Source organism: Nymphaea colorata, chromosome 2 (genome assembly GCF_008831285.2).
Source record: "Nymphaea colorata isolate Beijing-Zhang1983 chromosome 2, ASM883128v2, whole genome shotgun sequence".
NCBI lineage: Eukaryota > Viridiplantae > Streptophyta > Magnoliopsida > Nymphaeales > Nymphaeaceae > Nymphaea > Nymphaea colorata.
Window position 1 is genome coordinate 13,400,483 of NC_045139.1, and position 20,479 is coordinate 13,420,961.

At 40.0% G+C, this 20,479-nt stretch overlaps 4 protein-coding genes across 10 annotated transcripts; 3 read left to right on the forward strand and 1 right to left on the reverse strand.

The window, feature by feature from the left end:
• Window positions 1–566: 566 nt before the first annotated feature.
• LOC116248627 (uncharacterized) lies at window positions 567–5,790 on the forward strand. Of its 2 annotated transcripts, XM_031621528.2 has the most exons (9): window positions 567–1,198; window positions 1,640–1,732; window positions 1,857–2,015; window positions 2,699–2,854; window positions 2,968–3,084; window positions 3,164–3,259; window positions 3,342–3,439; window positions 3,485–4,030; window positions 5,539–5,790. In XM_031621528.2, exons 1-8 carry the CDS (start codon window positions 746–748, stop codon window positions 3,831–3,833), a joined length of 1,521 nt encoding a protein of 506 aa, XP_031477388.1. In that variant the 5' UTR covers window positions 567–745; the 3' UTR covers window positions 3,834–4,030; window positions 5,539–5,790. The 2 variants fall into 2 exon arrangements, with proteins under 2 accessions (XP_031477388.1, XP_031477387.1); XM_031621527.2 differs by having other exon boundaries at window positions 569–1,198; window positions 3,342–4,030.
• Window positions 5,791–6,120: 330 nt separating this feature from the next.
• On the reverse strand, window positions 6,121–11,208 carry LOC116248629 (rhomboid-like protein 15). 5 transcript variants are annotated; one of them, XM_031621531.2, is made up of 13 exons: window positions 11,064–11,208; window positions 10,483–10,648; window positions 9,485–9,788; window positions 9,294–9,326; window positions 9,062–9,153; window positions 8,894–8,967; window positions 8,589–8,680; window positions 8,449–8,524; window positions 7,461–7,639; window positions 7,278–7,335; window positions 7,026–7,082; window positions 6,509–6,577; window positions 6,121–6,427 (listed from the first exon to the last, which is right to left on the reverse strand). In XM_031621531.2, exons 1-13 carry the CDS (start codon window positions 11,085–11,087, stop codon window positions 6,422–6,424), a joined length of 1,230 nt encoding a protein of 409 aa, XP_031477391.1. In that variant the 5' UTR covers window positions 11,088–11,208; the 3' UTR covers window positions 6,121–6,421. The 5 variants fall into 5 exon arrangements, 4 of the variants coding, with proteins under 4 accessions (XP_031477391.1, XP_031477394.1, XP_031477390.1 ...); XR_004171037.2 differs by lacking the exon at window positions 6,121–6,427 and having other exon boundaries at window positions 6,554–6,577; window positions 7,426–7,639; XM_031621534.2 differs by lacking the exons at window positions 6,121–6,427; window positions 6,509–6,577 and adding an exon at window positions 6,586–6,790 and having other exon boundaries at window positions 9,485–9,542.
• A 1,041-nt stretch (window positions 11,209–12,249) lies between these two features.
• On the forward strand, window positions 12,250–13,321 carry LOC116248630 (protein CHLORORESPIRATORY REDUCTION 42, chloroplastic). The gene is made up of 2 exons (XM_031621535.2): window positions 12,250–12,631; window positions 12,878–13,321. The coding sequence occupies exons 1-2, from the start codon at window positions 12,315–12,317 to the stop codon at window positions 12,978–12,980; spliced, it is 420 nt and encodes a 139-aa protein (XP_031477395.1). The 5' UTR covers window positions 12,250–12,314; the 3' UTR covers window positions 12,981–13,321.
• A 1,145-nt stretch (window positions 13,322–14,466) lies between these two features.
• On the forward strand, window positions 14,467–18,851 carry LOC116248628 (probable glycosyltransferase At5g03795). Of its 2 annotated transcripts, XM_050076382.1 has the most exons (4): window positions 14,467–14,966; window positions 15,269–15,694; window positions 15,770–15,833; window positions 18,222–18,851. In XM_050076382.1, exons 1-4 carry the CDS (start codon window positions 14,642–14,644, stop codon window positions 18,700–18,702), a joined length of 1,296 nt encoding a protein of 431 aa, XP_049932339.1. In that variant the 5' UTR covers window positions 14,467–14,641; the 3' UTR covers window positions 18,703–18,851. The 2 variants fall into 2 exon arrangements, with proteins under 2 accessions (XP_049932339.1, XP_031477389.1); XM_031621529.2 differs by having other exon boundaries at window positions 15,269–15,833.
• The last annotated feature ends 1,628 nt before the right edge of the window (window positions 18,852–20,479 follow it).

The following is a 20,479-nucleotide window of genomic DNA, read 5'->3' on the forward strand; positions in this document are numbered from 1 at the left end:
GCCACTTTTTGAGGTGTTATATCGAAATTTCTTCATCTCCATGAAGGGTTTGTAAAAAACTTAGTTTGGCATGTCTTCCAAACACAAAGACATCCCGAACCAGGTGGTCTTGATTGATTAATAAACCGTTTTCAGCACCCTTCGCATGCCTTTTACTGGCCATCAAATTTTTCTTATCGTTTCAATACGTTTATACATACATATATAAGGCTTTTGAATATGTGAATGTGAAAATTATGCTGGTAGGTTCACTACGAGTGAGTAATTGATGGTTTATAAAGTATCAGGCGGCGTTTCTGTTCAACTTTGCACATAATACATTATCAAGTTGATTGAATGACCCATACAGACTTATTCAGTTGGTGTATTTCAAAACGAGAAAGGCACACATCCACCTACTTTTCTCACCGTTGTTGCTTTAGCTTTACTTGGAGCACATGTACTTTGTAGTCAAATAGGTCTTACGGTCCGCCGTGTAATCTGACCACGAAGCAAACTAATTTTCAGGGAAAATATCACGTCTCCCAACAACGGCAATGGTCTAAAATATCGTTAAAAAATCGCAAGGTGCGGACGTCTGCGAACCCGCGCGGCGCCATCTGACATTTGCAACAAAAGGCGCTGCCGCCGTCTAGGGTTTCACTTTCGCGGCCTCTCGCTATTTCCTCGTTGTCGATTTTCTGACTATTCTTCCGCCCACCGGCTCTTCTTTTGCGCCACTGTTTTCGCTGCCGCAGGTGTTACGATGGCCGGAACCATCATCTCTGCGCATAGCAGTCGGTCGGAATCCGAGGAGGAGGAGAGAACGAGGAATAAGGCGAAGAAGACAAAGAAGAAGAAGCAGCAGACGCTGATCTTATTAGACGGCAGCGACGAGGACCGGGAGGCGAACGAGGATCTGACGGATGTGATCTTAGAGAAGGCGAAGAAGAGGATGCGGGGGATCGAGGAGCCGGAGCGGGACGTGAGGATCGGCGACTTGCCCAACTCCTCGTCCATCATTGAAGTGTCTTCGTCGGATGGCGTCGAGGTGATCGACGAGGTGGTTGTTGCCGACATCAATGTGAATCTGAAGAGGAGGAGAGCGAAGGAGAGGAAAAAGAATAAGAAGACCAATAGGGGTGAGGAAGACAAGGTGGGAGCCGCGGATGGAAAGTTGGGGGAAGAAGACAAAGTGGGAGTTGCGGATGGAAAATCGGTATTCTCTCTCGCTCTGTGATGCGTGTCGTGTGCGTGTGCTTGTGTGCATCTTCGAGTTAAGCTTCTCTAAAGCAGAGTTTTGAAACTGATGACCGGGTATTTTGTTATATGGATTAACTACGAGTTGCAGTTCCTGGTCAGGGATGGTTGCCAGTTAAATTGTTATAAGATCGTTAATTCACCGCCTCCAGCACCTCGTTAACAACTCTGGCTTGCAAACTGAAGCGTCTATTGAAAACGATTTTTGCATGTCTTGCATCTCCATTTTTCTGCTTTCTGTTTCTCAGAGGTGCATAGGATGTCTACTTGTGTACTAGCTACCTATTGGACTTTGTATACATGCTTATTCTTTTTGCTATTTTTTATTGATTCGGGCTGCTCTGGGCGACGCAGCTGCATGTTCTTATTCATGATATGGCAGTTTTCGTTCCTTTCGTAGATTATAGATCAAAATGTCGGAATTTCAAGGTCTCCTGAAGCCAGGGCGGAAGAGGTCGAAATGACAAATAACACAGTCCTGCGGAAACTCCTGGTACGGTGAATCCTTCTTGCACTTACTAAGGGAAGGACAAAAAGGTAATTAACTTTCTTTTTTTTTCCCTGAATATGAGATTTAACCTTCGACAGTTGGGTGCTTGTTCTGTGTATTTGTTCAGCGTGGGCCTCGCTATTTTGATCCTCCCGGAGAATCTTGGGGAGCTTGTTATAACTGCGGTGAAGTGGGACATGCTGCATCAAAATGTTTGGTGAAGAAGCCGAAGAAGCCATGTTACATCTGCGGAAAGTTTGGGCATGCTGCCAAGTCGTGTTCTGAGGTCTGCTCTTTTTCTGTTTATTCTTGGCGTTGTCATGTCTTTTGGATGCTTGTTTCTTAGTACCATGAGCGCAATCATCAACATATTGGACGTGACGTTGCTTATGCGGATATTGAGTGGGTTTCTTTATGCATTGGTTTTACTTGGGCTTTTAATATTGTTACGAGTTTCTAGGAGTCAGCTTGATTAATGTAATGATATGTGAATGGTTTGAGATGCTAAGCCATTTGGCAGATGGGAAATGAAATGTCTACCAGATTTAAATCCACTAATCCACATCTCCATATGTGCATGTGAGAGATCGGAAGTTCTTTGACTAGAGGTACACCGTATAGCACTGCTTCTATTTGGTGTGAAACAATATATGAGGATGTCATGTATGCCATCATTGACTTGTCAAGTCTTCGATGAACAAGAAACCTAATCTCATGGATAAATGCCTGCGGCAATTTTAATGAGTCATGATTTTTTTGGATATCAAATTCCGATCTTATCAATAAAGGATTATTGCTTTCTATAACAAAGTTTTCACATTTTCAAGCTTCTTTCTACTCTTGTAGTTACTCTGTTTTCCTGTGGTTATGCCTCTATTATCTGGTTTTCCAATGCATTGTATGCATTTTTTGAACTTGTGGCTTCATGGGTATAATATATTATGTTTTTTAATTGTTGATCTCTTGCAGGTGCATGCATGTTTTATATGCAAAAGGACCGGCCATCGAGCAAAGAACTGCTCAGGGAAGCAAAATATTGAAACTTTGAGATTCTGTTTGCATTGTGGAAGTCTTGGCCATGATATGTCGACATGTACAAATGATTATGACCAAGACGACTTGAAGGTTTTTATTATATCATTCTGTCCCAATTTTTTTTTTTTTGTTTCTGAATACGAGATATAATTTGAGTCTGAAAATTTTGTAGAATCTGTTTTAAGTGCCTTTCATTTTGGCAGGAGATACAATGTTACATCTGTCGGCAATATGGGCACTTATGTTGTGCTGATTTTGTTGATGCTGGTCCAAGTGTAGTATCTTGTTACAGTTGTGGTCAGATTGGTCATGCTGGTTCAGTAAGTGGAGTTTACTTCATGATTATGAAAGTTTCTTATGTTTCATATGGAATATTTACAAGAAAATTTCTTAATGTAGGGATGTGCAAGGGACAAAAATGGTAAAGGGTCCACATTATGTTATAAATGTGGAGGAGAGGGGCATTTAGCACGTGGATGCAATAACCTTTACCAGGTTTGGCATTATCGTGCAATGACATGCATTTTCAATCTATTTTGTCTAAGTTGCCAGCTAATCTGTTTTTTTTTTTTTGCAGTCTGATAAAAAATTAGCTGAACCATCGACACCTCGCTATGCTCCGGCTGAAAATGACAACTTTTTGGGTTTTAAATCAGTGCCCCATGATTCTGGTAGGTCACAGGAGTCCTGGGGGCTGAGAGTGCCGCATGATTCTAGTAGGTCACAGGAGTCCTGGGGGCCGAGACATCATGAAGGTTCAGGTTTTAGTAGTCGAAAGTTTAGGCGAAATAATGGATGGATAACAAATGGAGGCTATTCACCTGCAAGAAATGCTAATCTGAATGAATGGGGGTCTCCAAAAACACCATTTGAGAAGGGTCAGTGGAATTCTGGTCTACGATGGCATGGATCTCAGTCAAGTTACATTCCATCTTCAAGGAGCTCAAATTTTAGGTACAGTGATCCGCGTTCAAGCTATACACCGGGCTTTGGGGGGCCAAGGTTTCGGTCAGATGCAAATAGTTCATGGAGGCCTCATCAACACGCCAAATTTGCACATCCAACTTAGATGAAATCAAAATGATGTTTTGGATTAGATTTGCTGTTGGAAATAGAGCCATGAAAGTTATGGTAGATATTGGTGTAATGGTGGTTTTTTGCAAGCATACTGCAGGGAGGCTCTAGCAGTTGTTCCAGGAGGTGTCACATTGTGGCTGGTTCACAAGGATCCCCCTGAGATTGAGCTTCTCGGTTCCTTGTAACTCCGTAAGTAATTCATTATTAGCTTTGGTATCTTATTGGTGCTATATCATGATTCTCCAGCTTGTCCTTGCATATTTATTTCCCTTTTTGTTCTCTATTGAAAGTGATTGAGGGTTTAGGGTATTTAACTTGTTGCCCTTTTCATGTTTGATGGTTTAATATGGTTACAATCGTGGTTACTGCATGGGTGGATAAAAATAGGAAGCATCATAGGATCAAAAGTAATTGGTAGGCAAGTGACAAGGCGAACTGTGTGAAATGAATCAAATGATATGTTGGATTTTTTATAATACCATATTGGTATAAAATAAAGTTTTTTAAAAAATAGAGAGTACATTTTTAGAAGTGCTACCCAATGTCAAAAGTAAAATATGGGAATCAGGATCTTCTTGCCTGAAGAAAGGCTAATGCAGGAGAATTGGGGCTCCTACCAGGATTTCTGATGGATTCTGCTTTCTGATAGCTAGATTAGCACTTGTTTTACATATAAGAACTCAAACTTCTGGAGTTCCATATCGATGATCAACTGCTTTGGTGTCCTAGGCCTGTTTTTTTATGTCGCTGTTGTATGTATGATTTTTTGTCTGATGAATAATCTTGTATGATTGGGTTTGCCCTTTTTTTTTCATAAAGAAATTTCTAGGGAAAACCCTGTCGTAGAACTTCATGGGAGAAGTAAAAAACCCTGCTATCCTCTCCCATACTAAAGCTAGCTTTCGCAGGAAATACTGCACGTAGGATTGAATCCTGACCCGTCTCCCACTATAGTAACTCCTTTTGGTCAAATTTGTCCTTAGCTATAGGTAATGCACCGGTTACTTGCAGGAAAGGATTGAAGTTTCCCTTTTCTTTTTGAGAGGCATGCTAGGGTTTATGCCAAAGCAGCTTGGGCAATGGGGAACGTCCTGTAGTTTCCGTCGTGATTGGTGTTTAAAGCTAAGTTTGGGCATCCTTATGTTCGAATTGTTTGCTTGGTATATGATCCGATAGTTATTTGTTTTGCAAATTCTGACAAAGTAAAATAATTGTCTCATAACGTTTCCTCATTTATTTTTTGAAATTGTGGCTTTTGAACAAGCAGGAAGATGAACTTTGTACTAAAGTTTCGTCTCAAATCAACTTCAGAGGAATGTTTGTACAAGTCGTATTGGACTTACTGTACCACGTTGCATTGGATAATACAACTAGTCCTATAATAATTAAACAAATTCTAATAAAATGTAATGTCACTGAATAAAAGAGAGAATGTTTACAAAACCACGGGATCAAAACTAAATGAGAAAATGTTTAGAAAACCACAAGATCAAAACGAATGTGCTAATAAAGAGGGGCTAAAATGGCCCCTACAGCTCTGAAAACTGTACGAAAGTAACAAGCCTTTTTCTGGAAACGAACGGCAGCTATGTGGCTTCCTTCTCAAATTTTTGTTCAGTAATATGCTATATACATTACTCTGATCATGGTCATGCAAGCTTTTACTGCCTATGTCTCACTCAGTTCCCACCTGACAGATCCATGGGTTATCGCTGGCTGAAAGTTGAGTTACCAGAATCAGCTAGGGCAAAGTGCGCTCAACTGGACAGCAATTTTAGCTGGAAAGAGAGTTTCTGTACCATTTATAAGCGGCAGCTGCATGTTTTTGGTTATCTTTTTACCGATGATAATCACCATGTGGCTTGCTGGCACTCCAGCCCAAGGCAAGCTGGGGAGGAATATGTTCTTTGATCTCAACATTAATGAATAATAATCATTTTTTCTCAGAATTTTGGAACAGCGTTTCTTACCTTACATCATTTGACTACATTGTTGGGACAAGTACCTTGTCGTTGGCGGCTCATTGATAATTTATGACGAAACGTTTTTAGGCTGTGGTCGCAAAAATAGGAATTGAACAGATAATGCTGGTTTACATAGTGTATTGAATTACGTACACTTTGTTCTCTTTTACTTGTGAAGATTGTGTGATCGTCGGTTTCAATCAGTACGCCTGAGAACAGATAGAAAAGGGGATGAGGATCTGAAGGAATACTTCCAATACAAGACGCACGGTCAAAGGTTGAACTGATGGAGGGCATTCTTTGCACGGTTGATGATTTACCTCGGCCTTTTCTGTTTTATGGGTTGGTCGTCCCATTTCAGCAGGCCTTGAATGTTCAAATTAACATTAACGAGTGTTTATAGGCGAAGGCAAAATCTCATCTCCTCTATGGAAAAAGCACGTAACCAATGTCCAATTTGTTACATATTGTCAATCCGAAGTAGGCTGCACGCGGATGCACATGAGAGATAGACTCTGCCATGGGGTTATGAACAATCAATATCCATTAATCGCCAGTTTTCACGAGGAGGTGAATCGTCATAAAAAGATTGTTGATAGATATGGAGAACCTGGTTTTACCCCTGCGCAGCGACCAAAAGCAATTAGAGATACCTCGAACATCGAAAAACAAGTGGTAATCGTGAAAAGAACGGAAATCATGCCTGGTTCGTCAAAAGTTCAACGGCTGCACTTGGATCCCCTGTCGCTGCAAGGGCCACCTCTGCTTTGCTCTAACAAATCAAGAAAAGTTGGTTCTTTTAGAACTGAATAGATAAAGTATGCAACAGGACCCTTTTAGCTTAGAAGTCGAAAGTTCTAGTCTGGAGCTCCAGTAGTCTGCTGGAGCAACAAACACCTGCTAGGGAAAAGGACAGGCGACCCATGAGCGCAGAGCCAGCCTTGGCTACAAATTCATGTGCAGCCAGGTCCTGCTTACAGGCCACCTGCACAGTTGCCCATCACCATCATTTGCATCCCCTGATCCTCAACAAGGCTTAGCGGGTGCCTATAGCTAGTCAGATAAATAAGAATAAAAAAACATGCATTTGAAGGAGACTTGCAACATCTCAATAAAGAGACACCAAAAGTTACTAATAAATATTTTCAAAGTGTAAATAACTTTGGTGCATGGATGGCATGTTTTGGAAGACATCCTTACGAGATATGAACTTTTCTTACCTTGTCAAAACCCATAGCCACAAGTTGCTGGAGTTGATCGCTGTAATTACTAAGAGTCTGCAAAGAAGCAGAAGAAATAGGTCAGACACAAAAAAGTTTATTATTTAAGTTGAAAGAGAAGCAACTCAAGTTGCACGCTTCCAGGCAACTCTTCCAAATAAAACCATGTCACTTGGAACTCGAGAGCATGTGCAAACTTGAGAACCAAATTATGGCTGGGCATTGATGCTAGAGATCTGAATAAATGGGAACCTGGTTTGTTGTGCCTATCCTTTCAATGTGAGCTGCTGCACTTTCAACAGATGAATTCCTAAAATGCAAGCATATAAGAAGGACATCAGGTACTTGCCATCTTAAAGAATTGAAAGTACACTTAACTGAATCCCATGAGTACAAGCACCTGCACAAGCAAGAGACTGCCTTGACAATCAATACCTTGAATCTGATATTCGAGCTCCTGTTCTCAGAGGTGGATCTTGATGAACTGATGCACTAGTGTCTAGCAGTCTGGTTTGAAGTCCTGAATCAGAAGAGACTGTGGGAGAAGGGGAAGAAATGTGAGCTGATCCAAGAACCCTCCCTCTACCTGGAAACCTGTTGCTTTCTTGGGCTGGCTACGTTTCAGAAAAAGAAACAAGAGTAGCTTATATCATAACAGAAATCAACATTCTGGAAAGAAGATATGGAGATAAGAAAAAAAAAACAGTATTAGAGCAGACTTGATGCCTCTTCAAGGACAACCAACTCATTCATCTTTACAGGATGAATAAGGTAACCTTCTTGTCCAAATGGTCAATTGGTTATTTCGATCATTGTACTTAGGGAGCAAAAAATGCAAGTGAAAAAGTTTACAAAAGTAGCCATTTTGCACATCAGTTAGTTGCAGAAATATGAAATCAATGAATAGGAGAAGAAAAGAGTTTAATAAAAAAAAGACAGTTGTGCACAGAACAATCTACGGTTCCCATTAAATTTTAATGTTACCAATTAGATGTAGCTAATATCTCACATAGCAAATTGATGGTAAGATGGTTGTAGTTATATTGCTTGCTTTGAGGTCACTACTTGGAAGACTACTACTACTATTTTGCTGTTCACCAAAATTAATTCCTTTGGTCAAGTAATTTACACCAAATGATGACATTTTAGACCTAGAGATCTCAACACTTTCCATCACAAAATTTCAGAAATGACAAATGTACCTTATGCGTGCAAGATGTTGCACAATGTGAAAAGAACCAACCTTCAATAGAAGAGCAATAAATTGAACTAAACTCATTTAGGCATGCTATCTACAGACGTTTTATTGAAATACTACTGAATTGAATCTGTACTTCATATGCAGCAATAATCGATGATAATTTATTGATTTAAATTGTGTAATGATTTTGAAGAAATGCTGTTCAGTTGGGAGCAGATATACCTCAGAAACTGATGACAATCTCTGTGGCATCCACGAGGAGAGATTTCTCCACATATTTCCAGAAAGAGGAGAATTACTGCAGGGAGCAAGTCAATTATAAATTTCACATTGGAAAAATTGCAAACACAAGTTATTGTTACCTCAAAGGCACGCTTGTATATGTAGGGAGTTGTGCAGCAGTTGGACTACCTCCACCACCCACAATAAATCCAGGCCTTCTAACACAAGATGACTGCATAGGGGTTTAGAACTCAAATATTAAAATTAGTGGCGTTGATGCTGAAACATTGTTTTTCACAGCTTGTTCCATGAACAAATGCATTCACAGGGTAAAGGGCATCATACAAGCCATCCTGCTTGTCTCCACAAAGACATCTTTAGTGAAAACTCAGATGCTTCTGTGTGATGAATGTAGGTACATGCTTAGATTTAATTCACAACTTACAAGCACAGAGGAACCCTCAATCCTTGAATAGAAGGATGATCCAGGCAGGAGAAAGTTAAGCATTCCATAAGTATCTGTTGAATAAGCAGACATTGGTATAAGTACTTCCCAAGGGTGAAGATGTGGCTGAAGAGAATAACAGAGGAAGAATAATTTAAAGGAGCTGACATGCAAACCCAGATAAAATTCCACATAAGTGCCCCAGTAGCGAAACATTTGTCATCAGAAGCTGGAAGACAACCAGCAAAATCCATGCATACCTAAGAGTCAAATTGTGCAATTTATTCAGAGGGAACAATAACTTGAAAACTGTGATAATGTGTGTGTACATGCTTGAGTATCTATTTTTTGTATCTTCCTAAGTCTTCCTTTCTACACACAGGGATAAACAGTTTTATACCATTTTGCAGGCACGTTGAAAAGTCCAAACACACTGCAGGATAACATCCAACATGAATTAGTAGATATGAAGTACAGGTGATATATAGCAGTCCAAGTTTTATTAAAAAAATAGAAAACAATGAGTAATCAAGGATCTTTACAAAAATAAGCAATCTCAGGGAAGAAACACAGTTTTTGATTGCCAAATACCTTCTTGATTGAATTCCGCTTAAACTTGTTTCTATGACAATCATAGAAAATATGACACCTGAGAATCCAATTGCACACTCGTCCATCAGATAATGGTAAGGGTGTATAGGGTTATTGGCTACCACTGATGCAATAAGAAGGTGGAAAATGGCATTTGTTGTGGCCAACAAAAAGATCACATATAATACACGAACAGATCCCATGATTCTTTCTAACCCACTGCCAAGAGGTACCAGAGCCAGCATGTTAAACATGACATGCAACAAAGATCCATGAAAAAGAATCGATGTATAGATCCTGTAAACTGCAATAATGATGAGAAATTATCTATCATCAACTGGTTGAAAAGATTGTTATACTTTCAAACAAGGACCCAAACTTTAGATACAGTAAAGACATAAAAAACTAGCAAACAAACTTGTAATCCTTACGAAATTTGGGTTGAACAAATTGGATAAGTCGATGCCAAATATATTGCTCTTATACGAACAATCCTACTTGCTATGTCATGCTTCTTGGCCAAATAATTAATTGTTTCAGCAAAATATGAATTGAATTGGCCATCTGATGAAGAAAGAAAGAAAAACAAATGTATCAACCAAATAGAAATCTAGAAAGTGACAACATCAGAATGTGCATGCTAATGAGTCAAGAGAACACGAACTATATAGTAAATGGCTCCAAACACGAAATTCAGCACCATTCGATAAGTGGAAACAACAGTCAGCACCTTATAACCTATGACACAGACGAGCCAAGAGAAAACACTGCCAGAAAATCACATAAGCCAGTGAACAGCCATACAATTTGCATCTTAGATACAAAATTCACACGGATTGTAATGATTTCACAAATAAAGCACCAGAGTACAGTGGACAACATCTAGCTCAAGATTTGACAGCAACACTACATTTGGTACAAAAGTTCTTCTGAGTTTAGGTGGAGCAACTTAATAACATTAGAGTAAAACTTAAACCTTATAATTATCCTATCCGTACCTTGGAATCGTGAAATAACCATACTGGGCCAGAAGCATATCTCAGCAAAGGAGTCATACCCTGCCAACAGGCACAGCAAGTATATAAAGCCACACACAACGACCACCCCTGAAGTAATGAACGGAATGCCTCCCCACCACTGATTCAACCGAGTCGATAGCCCTGCCTACCACACACACAAAAAATTTGCCAAACAGTTGAGAGATTTCAAACGAGATATTCAATTAGGACGCATCACGTCACATCCGATCGTAGCAGAAAGTATACAAAATAAATAAAGAGAAAACTGTGAAGTAACTCCAAGGACTCCGGGAAATGCGGTCCATAGAACACGGAGATTGGGGGGTAGGGAGGGACTCTTTGATTCGTAGAAAGGACAAAATCACGAAGACATAGATCCAATTCATGAACTAACTACTGCAGATCCCTAACTTTTTTCAACTAACCCTAAACTTCAGCCGGAGCATGAGAGGTAGACGGTCTGAAGGGTCCAAGATTGAATAACAAACGAAGATCAGAACATAGAAAAAGAGAGGAACAGCGACAGGGAGATTTGATCGCAAAGGGTTTTGCTTGGCTACCTCGGAGACGATGTTGGGCCTCATTTCGGCGCCTGCTTGCACTTCCCGCTTCAGAGACTCCCCGCCCTTTCTCGAATAAATCCTCGGCTACCGATCGGATCGTCCGAGATCCAAATGACAAAATTGTCCCCGTTTAATTTCTTTTAGCCATGGATATGCATCGTGAGTGCGTGTCATAGAAGCAATTGTAGGGCTAAAGGAATTGCCCCTTCCAGAATTCGTTTAGTCCATGTAACTGACTCTTTTACAGTTCAGTTGCAAGCTCGATCGAATTCGAATCTATGGAAACGTAAATATCGGCGATATTGTGAGACATCGATATTTTTTATATTACTTAAATGTAGCGTTAAATCAGTTAATTTCGTTCTGAAATGGCGGCATTTTTGAAAATGGTGGTGTTGTAGTCATATAGTCTTCGTCATTTTTTTTTTGAGTCTGCAATGAAGGTGCCTTAGGCAATGATCCCACACGCAGAGGAGCATATCGCAGATTATCAATAATGATCCCAAACTCTCTCCAATAAGTAAAAGAAAAAAGTCGTCAGCCTGCTGGAAACTGGCTTCTCAGGTTGATTCTCACATTGGTGCAGTAGATCCTTTGGGAGCTTTGTCTTTTGATAAACTTTATGCTAAAATTATGGGTCACGCTTATTATTGTCTAATGCTAACAAACATACAGAAATTTTGAAATGGAAAACTTTGTTTTTTACCATTAAAAAAACTTAAAGGAAAAGTTCTATTCACTTGGGGAAAGCTTTTGTTTGAACTTTTTAGTATCTCAATCAACCAGCTTCCAAGTAGTCGGTGTTTTAAAAGAAGAAAACAGATCGCCTGGTAACTACGGTGTTACCGAGTACCAATTAGATGTCAACTGTGGACATGAGGGAAGGGGGAAGTTTTTTGTGCAACCAAAAGAGAGTTATGCACAGCCACTGATGGATCAGATCAACTCTCGAGAACCACCCACCTGCTCAAGGCTTCGAAATTACTGAGACCAGTGATTATTTCTTCACTTTCTCCATGATTAGTGTGAAAAAAAACCAACAGCAGTTGCCTCTGAGTCACCGTCCTGTTCTCCTAGGACGCAAAAAGGAGGGTCCCGGCTCCCATCAGGCGAAATTAACCATCCCTTCATTGCTTTCAACTAGTGTGGATAAGACACCAAATACTACTATATAGAGCAGTGAGGAGGCGCAATGCCAAGTAGTTGGCACCACACGGTCTGGCCGGCCTTCAATATCCATATCTTTTCATGGCCACTCCTCTTCCTTCATTAACCATCCCTTCTTCCTCTTCCTCGACTCTCCGTTCCTCTTCCTTGCTGCGGAGCGGCCATTGGGTACCTCGAAATCGAACATCCTCACTAATTCTGAGATGCGATTCTACAATTCCCGGATCGACGAGTGACGAATCGGCAAAGGAGCGCGCCGTTCTGCAAAATTCAAAAGCTTCGTTGGGCATTGGATCCCCAATTGTTGTCATTGAGGCTCCACCTGCACTGAAAACAGCAGATTCGATGCCTTCACTCAAAATGAACACTGGACAAATTAAGCCTGGCGACGTTGGGAGGTAAGCTTCTTTTCCAGTCTCACGTCGCCAAGAAACTTTGTGTTCTTTGTCGGAGTCGGTCGGTTGTCTAACGTGTATTTGCGATTTCTAGTCCCGAAATCCATTTAGGAATTGGTGTTGGAAGGATAAATTAATATGTTGATGATTCTCTTTATTCTTTTGTTCACAGTCCAAGGAACAAGTTTAATGTCACTTCTCACCAAAATATCATGCTGCTTATGAATGTTGTATATTGATGTTAAACAGAATAGTTGCAAGGAAACCTAAAGACGTATGGGCAGTCAGACTAGCTGCAGGCACTTACTTGTTGGACGCTAAGTACTTCACCCCGCTGGACCTCGAAGAATGAATGTCCATGATGGTTGTGTAGGTGGAGAAACATATCCCGAGAAGAAGGTTAATGAAGCGAGGGATAGAGCCATCGCAAACCTGTCATCGAAGAACTCTTTTTGTTGAGTTGCCCTGCAGCCATTGCTCGACTTGCTCTGCTGTTACTTCGTATGCTGGAAGCTAGTCTCGTGGCGAGGATCAAATGCAATAGCAGTCCTTTTTGTCCACAAGGCTCCAGAATTTGTGCACTCGATTAGCATGAGTGATGATACATTTACGTTGCCAATGCTCTGATGAGGATACAAGATGTGTTTCCCTCTTTGATCACTATTAATATTTTAAAAAGGGTTTCTTGGAATACCTTTCACCGTCGCAATTTTCATGAGGGAGAGCGAACGTGGTTATAGGGGGACCCTGTAGTATTATGTTCCTAATTAATCACTTGCTTGATATATTACCTAAGAAGTGAAATGCACACCTCATGACATTAATGATGAGACTAACGGCCTCAATCGTGAAGCATGGCACCTCAAACAAACAGCATGAATGTCCTATGTTGTATAACGTGCCCGCCCTTGGGCAAACTCTTGGTACATATACTTTTCACATGAATGAAAATAAAACTTAAACCAGAACTTTCCCCAAAGCAACGATAAAACCTGAAAGAAGTAAGATGGTATTTTTAACAATCAAAATTGGTAAATACTTCGAGCAAAATGTGACTGTTTCGGTCTTCTCAAAGGGTAACATACGTGAAAATTGAAGCATAACTACCCCACTTCGGACTAATCACGTAACAACTGGTTCACCCCCTTCGAGTCTAAAACCTTAGTCATTCTTTATAATGAGGATGGATGCCCCCTTGTTATCCTGTCACTCTTTGTTCAAGAACTATATGAAATTGTTCTTTTTCTTGCATCCTTTAGTTGCTGCAGATCTGAGATTCACGGTGGTTTGAGATCCTTAATATCTCAAATTCATGGATTTAAGGTTAGACCTTCTTTCATCTCACTTTTAATATATATGGTTTTTAACATGTAGCATGTTCCTGTTAAACTAATGATCTCTTAAAGCACACTTTATTTAAGATCCTAGACTATCAAACGCAACAGACAGTGAAGTGATTGTTATATTTAATTTCTTTGCTTTCACATGGGATGAGGGTAGACGGTTTAGGCACGCCAGGCAGGCGTCTAAATGTACCAACTCTAACGGTGGACAGTTATTTTCTAAATTACTGACAGACTGAGACTGGACTGGGTAAGAATATTTGGAGAAAACCATCCACTCGGAAAATTGTGTAGCAAGTTGTTGAAAGGTGCGACCTAAAATTTCGATCCTAACTCTCACATTTCGACTTCTCAATTGGTAAAAAAATCAATAAAACATGCAAGTTTTTCTTTGCAAAATCTTCGTAAATTGATCAAAGCAAAAAAGCAGAAAGTTCTTCCCACCCCCCTTTCAGAGGGTAATAAAAAGGGCAAGCCAACAAACCTGAAGGGGACTGCAAGTATGGGCTAAGACGGTAGGTGGCAGGTGCCGGCCATCTCCTTCCAATGGTCTGTCTAGTATGAAAAAGAATAAAAGCCTTTCACTATGGATCTTCCATTAAGCGAGGGAAGATGATGAAGAAAACAGTCGCTTCCTTCTTTAGGATTCACTTGGAAGGAAGCTAGAAGGATGCCCGAATCTTTGAGAAGCTTTTATTCGTTACCCGCGAGCTTGGCTCTGCTATCTTCTGCCTTCATTCTCTGCTACATCTTACTCACATCTGATTTCCACCACCGCCATCTTCCCGACAATTCTCTAATTCTCGAAAAAACAGCTGAGTATTTGAGAGTTAACCACCGTGAGAGCCCATTGCCTCTTGGAAGCCCTCTGAATGCGACGAAGCAGACAGTGCTCGCCCCTTCTGTGCCATTGCTGGGCTTTGACGGCAGCAATAAGCAACCAGTGGCCGCGATGGAATGGATTGTTAAGCACAAACTTCAGAAAAGCACAAAAGGTTGGTTGTTTCTCAGTTTTCCTACGGGGATACCTATCCGCAGTTGCTGCGTATGTGCTTCTCACTATTCGCTTGGAGCTCGTCTGGGTTCCGTTACGTGCTCTGAATGCATTTGGACAACAGAGCCTATTGAGTGTAGCATCATAGGAGATTAGCGTTATTCAGAACATGGCAGCCTCTGTCCTGCATCTCTTTTTGTGTTAGGTTTCACAGACGCCTTCTTTCCCTCTCTTTCCGTAATTATTATGCTTTGGGATCTTATTTTCGAGTCCGTTGTTAAAAAACTGTATTATAAATTGCAGGAAATGACATAGGTAACAATGTCTTCCACAACAAAAAGTTATTTCTGGAAGATTATATGGAAATGAAAGAAAGATTTAGAATTTACGTTTATCCCCATAAGGAGGATGATCCCTTCGCCAATGTACTTTTGCCCGTGAAGTTCGAACCCTATGGAAATTATGCCAGTGAAAGCTATTTTAAGAAGCTTCTGACGCGGAGCCATTTTATAACAAAGGATCCTGCTGAGGCAGACCTTTTCTTCTTACCATTTTCGATTGCAAGGTTGAGGCATGATCCTAGAGTAGATGTCCAGGGAATTCCAGATTTTGTCAGGAGTTACATCTCCTACATCAGACGGTCATATCCTTACTGGAACAGAACTGATGGTACTGACCACTTTTATGTGGCTTGTCATTCTACTGGAAGATCGGCTATGGAGAAAGCAGGTGAAGTGAAATTCAATGTAATTCAGGTTGTATGTTCTTCAAGCTACTACCTAACTGGATATTTACCCCACAAAGATGTGTCCCTGCCACAAATTTGGCCAAGACATGGAAATCTTCCTCAGACCACTTCATTGCAGAGGTAAAATATGCACTTGCTTTGGAGCATCTAATGATGGAAGAGACAGTTTCTTCTTTTGGTTGATTGTTTTAATTTTGTTTAGAATTGTAAAATTGCTTTCAAGGTACATCTAGCAATCCGAAATACAATATTATTTTTTCCCCACTGGTCAACGATCTCATTCAGCATCTTGCTAAACGAGTTCGTCTTTGCATGTTTTCAGTATTTTAATTTTCTTTCAGAATGATTTCGGAGTAATAATTTATTCTTGATCAATGACGGCTAAGGTTCTTATATAATTTTTAGATGCATGCTATTCTTCTTCAGAAACAGAGATGCATGTTAATCATTTCTATCAATATCGTGTTCAAAATCCTTGTTGATTGTTGAGTTTTGCCTTATTCACGGCTTGGTCTACTTCTGCATCAATGACTTCATTGATTCTCATCCATGTACCACTTCAAGGTCTATATGCCACTATCACGTATCTAAATTACAATGAAAAATATATTACTATGGCAGAAGAAAGAGTGCTTGATCAAATTTATTGTTACGTTCTTCAATGCAAGTAGATCGTCTTCAACTATAAGCAATATGAAAATTCATATGAATTAAGTAGGTAAGCCGGTGGAGGTCAGCATTTCTTCTGACATCCACCTTGAGCTAGAAAGGAGAACTTTAGGAGATGGTCAGTGAGTATATAACTTCATCGTTTGAAAGGATTCTCCTTACTGGAGCAAATACATATTAACAAGGGGAGTAATCTCATTGATAGATTCAAGCCTCAACGCCCAACTTTTGGCCATAAACTTGGTTCTTACTAGAATGAATTGGTTGTTTCCATATGGTTCTTAGTATCTCCATATCTGTTGTCCACAAAAATTTCCTTCAAATTTCAATTCAGTATTTAGATTGTGAGATTAATGGTATTTATTATATCTACCTGAGGTGCATGAGGATCCTTTTCTCCTTTTTTAAAGAAAATGATGTTTGTTTCCTGCCTTCCATACTTCTGTATGTGTATTTTAAGAAGCTTGTGCAGATAAATGGAAGGTCAGATCTTTATGGATTGTATATTAGCAATCAATACTGAAATGAACAGCCTTTTTTTCAATGTTTTTTTCCTTTTTTCTTGGCATCCAGTTTTTCAGAAACAAGATGAAATAGTTTTTGACTTTGTATTACTGATGTTTAGATCCGATGTATGTCGACCTCTACTTCTTTGAGGTAGCTTGTGTTGTAACACGTTCATTATTTTCTATCAGTAGTTTTATTTACACCATTTATGTATTTATGATTCTGATTGTAGCTTCATCATGGTGAATCTTGGCTTTCGAGTTCAAATGCTCATTCCCAGTATTTCTTTTGCCTTTAATTGTCATGTGACCTTTTCTATGATTGCCAATGCTTGAGCAGGGGTTGGTATGTAAAAAGTGAATTGAGTTGGTAGTTGTGCTTCTCCTTCCTTCTTTTCTCAAAATTGCACATGAAGTTAAATAATTCATCTTATTACTGGAACAATGCTGAGGATTATCATGTGGATTTGAACATCTTGATAAAACCATTGTAGTAATAGAGGCCTGCATGCTCGTCTAAATGTATAAATATATTATACAGAAGATTTTGTTATCAAGCTACATATTCAGTTCATGGAAACCTCCACCTGTGAGGATGGAATTGTACACTGGCTTTCTGTTATCAGCATCTCATAGGCCTTAATTTGGGAAAATTTCAACGCCTATATGCGTATGGTAAAATTCTAGATATTGATAGATGTCACCTTGTAATTCTTCTTTATCTCACCCTTCATGTTGAACCTGCAATTCATAGGCCTTAATTTGGGAAAATTTCAACGCCTATATGCGTATGGTAAAATGCAAAGTGAAGCTCTTCTTCAAGAAATATAGTAACAAGATAGCCGCCAAGTCTGCAATCTTGTAATTGTTGTATCTTAATGCAAGTCTACGAAGGGAAATCATGCAAATTGCTTGGAAATCTGTAGAAATGAGCACCCTTGAGGTATGCAATTGAAGGATGAGATCTTCGTGAATGTACAAAAGTTGTTGATAAACAAGTACTGTGAGGACTGAAGAGACCTTGTCTGAAACAGTATAAGCTGTTAAAAGAAGGTAACATGAGGGAATATGGGATTTTTTTTGTTTCATAAACTTTCACATCAGTTGTGTGCGTTATTTCTAGCCTCTAGGTGCGGTGAACCCTTTGACCTTCACTTGGCTCAATGTTCTACGTCATTGCACCTGATTGGGCAACTATGGAGGCCACAGACTCGTGCTTATTCACATACACATTGATTGCTTTTGAAATGCTTTTGCTTTTCCTTTGGTGAATATCTCAGAGTGATCATGTCATGTAGAAGCACCAAGTTTTCTGCTTTTAATTGATATTCAGAAAAAGACTGGCTTTCTTTGCTGGTGCGATCAATTCTCCAGTTCGTCAAAAGCTTATCCAGGAATGGGGAAATGACACTGAAGTAGCAGTCCACTCTGGTCGAATCAGTTCATCTTACGCAGACGCATTGCTGCAGAGCAAATTCTGCTTGCACGTCAAGGGGTTTGAAGTAAACACTGCAAGAATTGCGGATGCAATCTTTCATGGGTGTGTGCCTTTGCTCATTTCTAATCACTATGATCTTCCATTTGCTGACATTCTCGAGTGGAGAAGCTTCTCTATGATTGTCACGACATTAGACATCCCATTGTTGAAAGAAGTTCTGCACGAAGTAAGTCCTGATGAGTACGAGAGGTTGCAGAGGAATGTATGTAGAGTTCGAAAGCATTTTCAATGGCATGCGGAACCTGTTGATTATGACGCTTTTTACATGGTCATGTATGAATTATGGCTACGAAGAAGTGTCACTAGAGTTGTTTGAGGAGTAAACTGAGAGGTGTAAAAATGGTATGCTTAACAAGATTTTGTTTGTGATGAGCAACTGCATATTCTTCAGGTTTCAGTGTTGTGACAACCCATCTTCCTTGCCATAATCTACAAACTTTCATGTATTAAACTACTTTAGTCGCCTGCCGTCGCTCAGTATACACAACATAGAGAGCAATTGCCGTGGAGATTATTCAAAGTAAGTACCGTTGTTGGTCTTACTCCATATTTAGATCAAAACTCTAGCGGTTTTGAGTAGTATGCTTGTACTAGTTTGACCAATTACATTCATTTTTTGCATTTGTGACAGTTGCGCTTTCCAAGCACCAATTAATTTGTTGGTTAGGTATCTCAGTGGTAAAGTAGTTTTTGGCAAGTAACCCAAAAAATATGTGCTTCTTGCACGATGAATAAGCATACACCATACACCCATTATCTGTTTAATAAAAGAAAGCATTTATTGCATGATTTATCGGCATATTACAAAACTATCCACTCTATTACATGGCCATTTTTCCTAACTTCATGTCCATTTTGTCCTCATATGTCCCTGTATACATTCATATCCTAAATAAGTATGTGCAATAGTGCTTGATCACTTCGCTCCAAAATATTATTTCTCAGTATATCGTGCATTCTTGCACGCTCAATATTTTAATGCCTCAGTTGACCCACTTCTCTCCTCTAGTTCAGCGTCTGCCTGCAACAATGTCAAAATCTGAAGAAAAACGGATAGGATTTAGTTACCCATATTTGAAACATTTTTTCGGGCTTGGCCTGGCCCAATTCCAAATAAGGCTTCGACTTTGGGATTGGAGTTGGTAACATATGTCGGTGGTTAGGATCATTATATTATCCACAGGCCTATGTTTACAATGCTGAACAAGACAGGACCAATATATTAATCGATCTTTATTTTTTTTTTAATTTCTTTTTTGTTAAGAAAAAAAAAAAAAAAAAAAAAGAGAGCCCGCCGTCGACGGCCTCTAGATTGTTGGATCATCCGGACCATCTTCCTAGATCGGGCCAGACCGAAGGTTAACGTCAAAGTAAGCTCCGTTTTCCGACGACTTCTCACCGTCCGTCAGATTACCAACATCAACGACTCAAAGATCTTCCACGAGGCGACCAACCTCTTTGACGACGTAGATTCGACGTGGCGGATTAGATACACAAACCAGTTGACACGTCAGTTTCAGACTCAGACTCCAGTTAATGATCAGATGACACGATCAACGGCCCGGGTAAGTCCATAAGATTCTTCTCTCTTTTCTGGTCATTGCCATCGACGAGCGGTGGATAAACAAGAACACTTAACTACCCGAAATATCCAACCAGGAACTCCAGAACGGGTTGTAATTTAATACAATAACTCGAAACCAAAGCACGGAACTGGTAAATAAGGTACAGAAGATTGAACTTCCACCAAAGGTCCAGATCTGAACCTGGATATTAGCCAGAGCTCGGCCCTGAAGTATAAAATTGCATGTATGTAACTGAACCTGGTTCCTAATCCTAATTAGAACTTGATACTCTAACCCCAGCTGGTAATTGGAGACGGACCTCCCTTTTTTTTTTTTTCACACTTGCCAAACCCAGAAATTATCGGGTCAGCACCCATAACCCGCTTCCTCCGAGGCGGTAGGTTACCCGTCGGTTTGTCAAAGTTGAAGGGCAATATGAGAATTTTAATCTAACGGTCATTGTTGGCATGTGACCAGAGGATGGAGGTGGGTTATGACTCTCCTGTTTCTTCTTGCTTATTGTTGAAG

Bases quoted from the DNA above. Each gene is read 5' to 3' on its own strand.
- LOC116248627 (XM_031621527.2), top strand. From the start codon at position 746: ATGGCCGGAACCATCATCTCTGCGCATAGCAGTCGGTCGGAATCCGAG. The intron at 2,855-2,967 runs GTTTTTATTATA...TCATTTTGGCAG, and splicing joins ATGACCAAGACGACTTGAAG to GAGATACAATGTTACATCTG. The intron at 3,260-3,341 runs GTTTGGCATTAT...TTTTTTTTGCAG, and splicing joins GATGCAATAACCTTTACCAG to TCTGATAAAAAATTAGCTGA.
- LOC116248629 (XM_031621530.2), bottom strand. From the start codon at position 11,087: ATGAGGCCCAACATCGTCTCCGAG. The intron at 9,789-10,482 runs GTACGGATAGGA...TCATTATTGCAG, and splicing joins GGTTATTTCACGATTCCAAG to TTTACAGGATCTATACATCG. The intron at 8,525-8,588 runs GTAACAATAACT...TGCTCCCTGCAG, and splicing joins TATACAAGCGTGCCTTTGAG to TAATTCTCCTCTTTCTGGAA.
- LOC116248630 (XM_031621535.2), top strand. From the start codon at position 12,315: ATGGCCACTCCTCTTCCTTCATTAACCATCCCTTCTTCCTCTTCCTCG. The intron at 12,632-12,877 runs GTAAGCTTCTTT...GATGTTAAACAG, and splicing joins AAGCCTGGCGACGTTGGGAG to AATAGTTGCAAGGAAACCTA.
- LOC116248628 (XM_031621529.2), top strand. From the start codon at position 14,642: ATGCCCGAATCTTTGAGAAGCTTTTATTCGTTACCCGCGAGCTTGGCT. The intron at 14,967-15,268 runs GTTGGTTGTTTC...TATAAATTGCAG, and splicing joins ACTTCAGAAAAGCACAAAAG to GAAATGACATAGGTAACAAT. The intron at 15,834-18,221 runs GTAAAATATGCA...ATTGATATTCAG, and splicing joins CAGACCACTTCATTGCAGAG to AAAAAGACTGGCTTTCTTTG.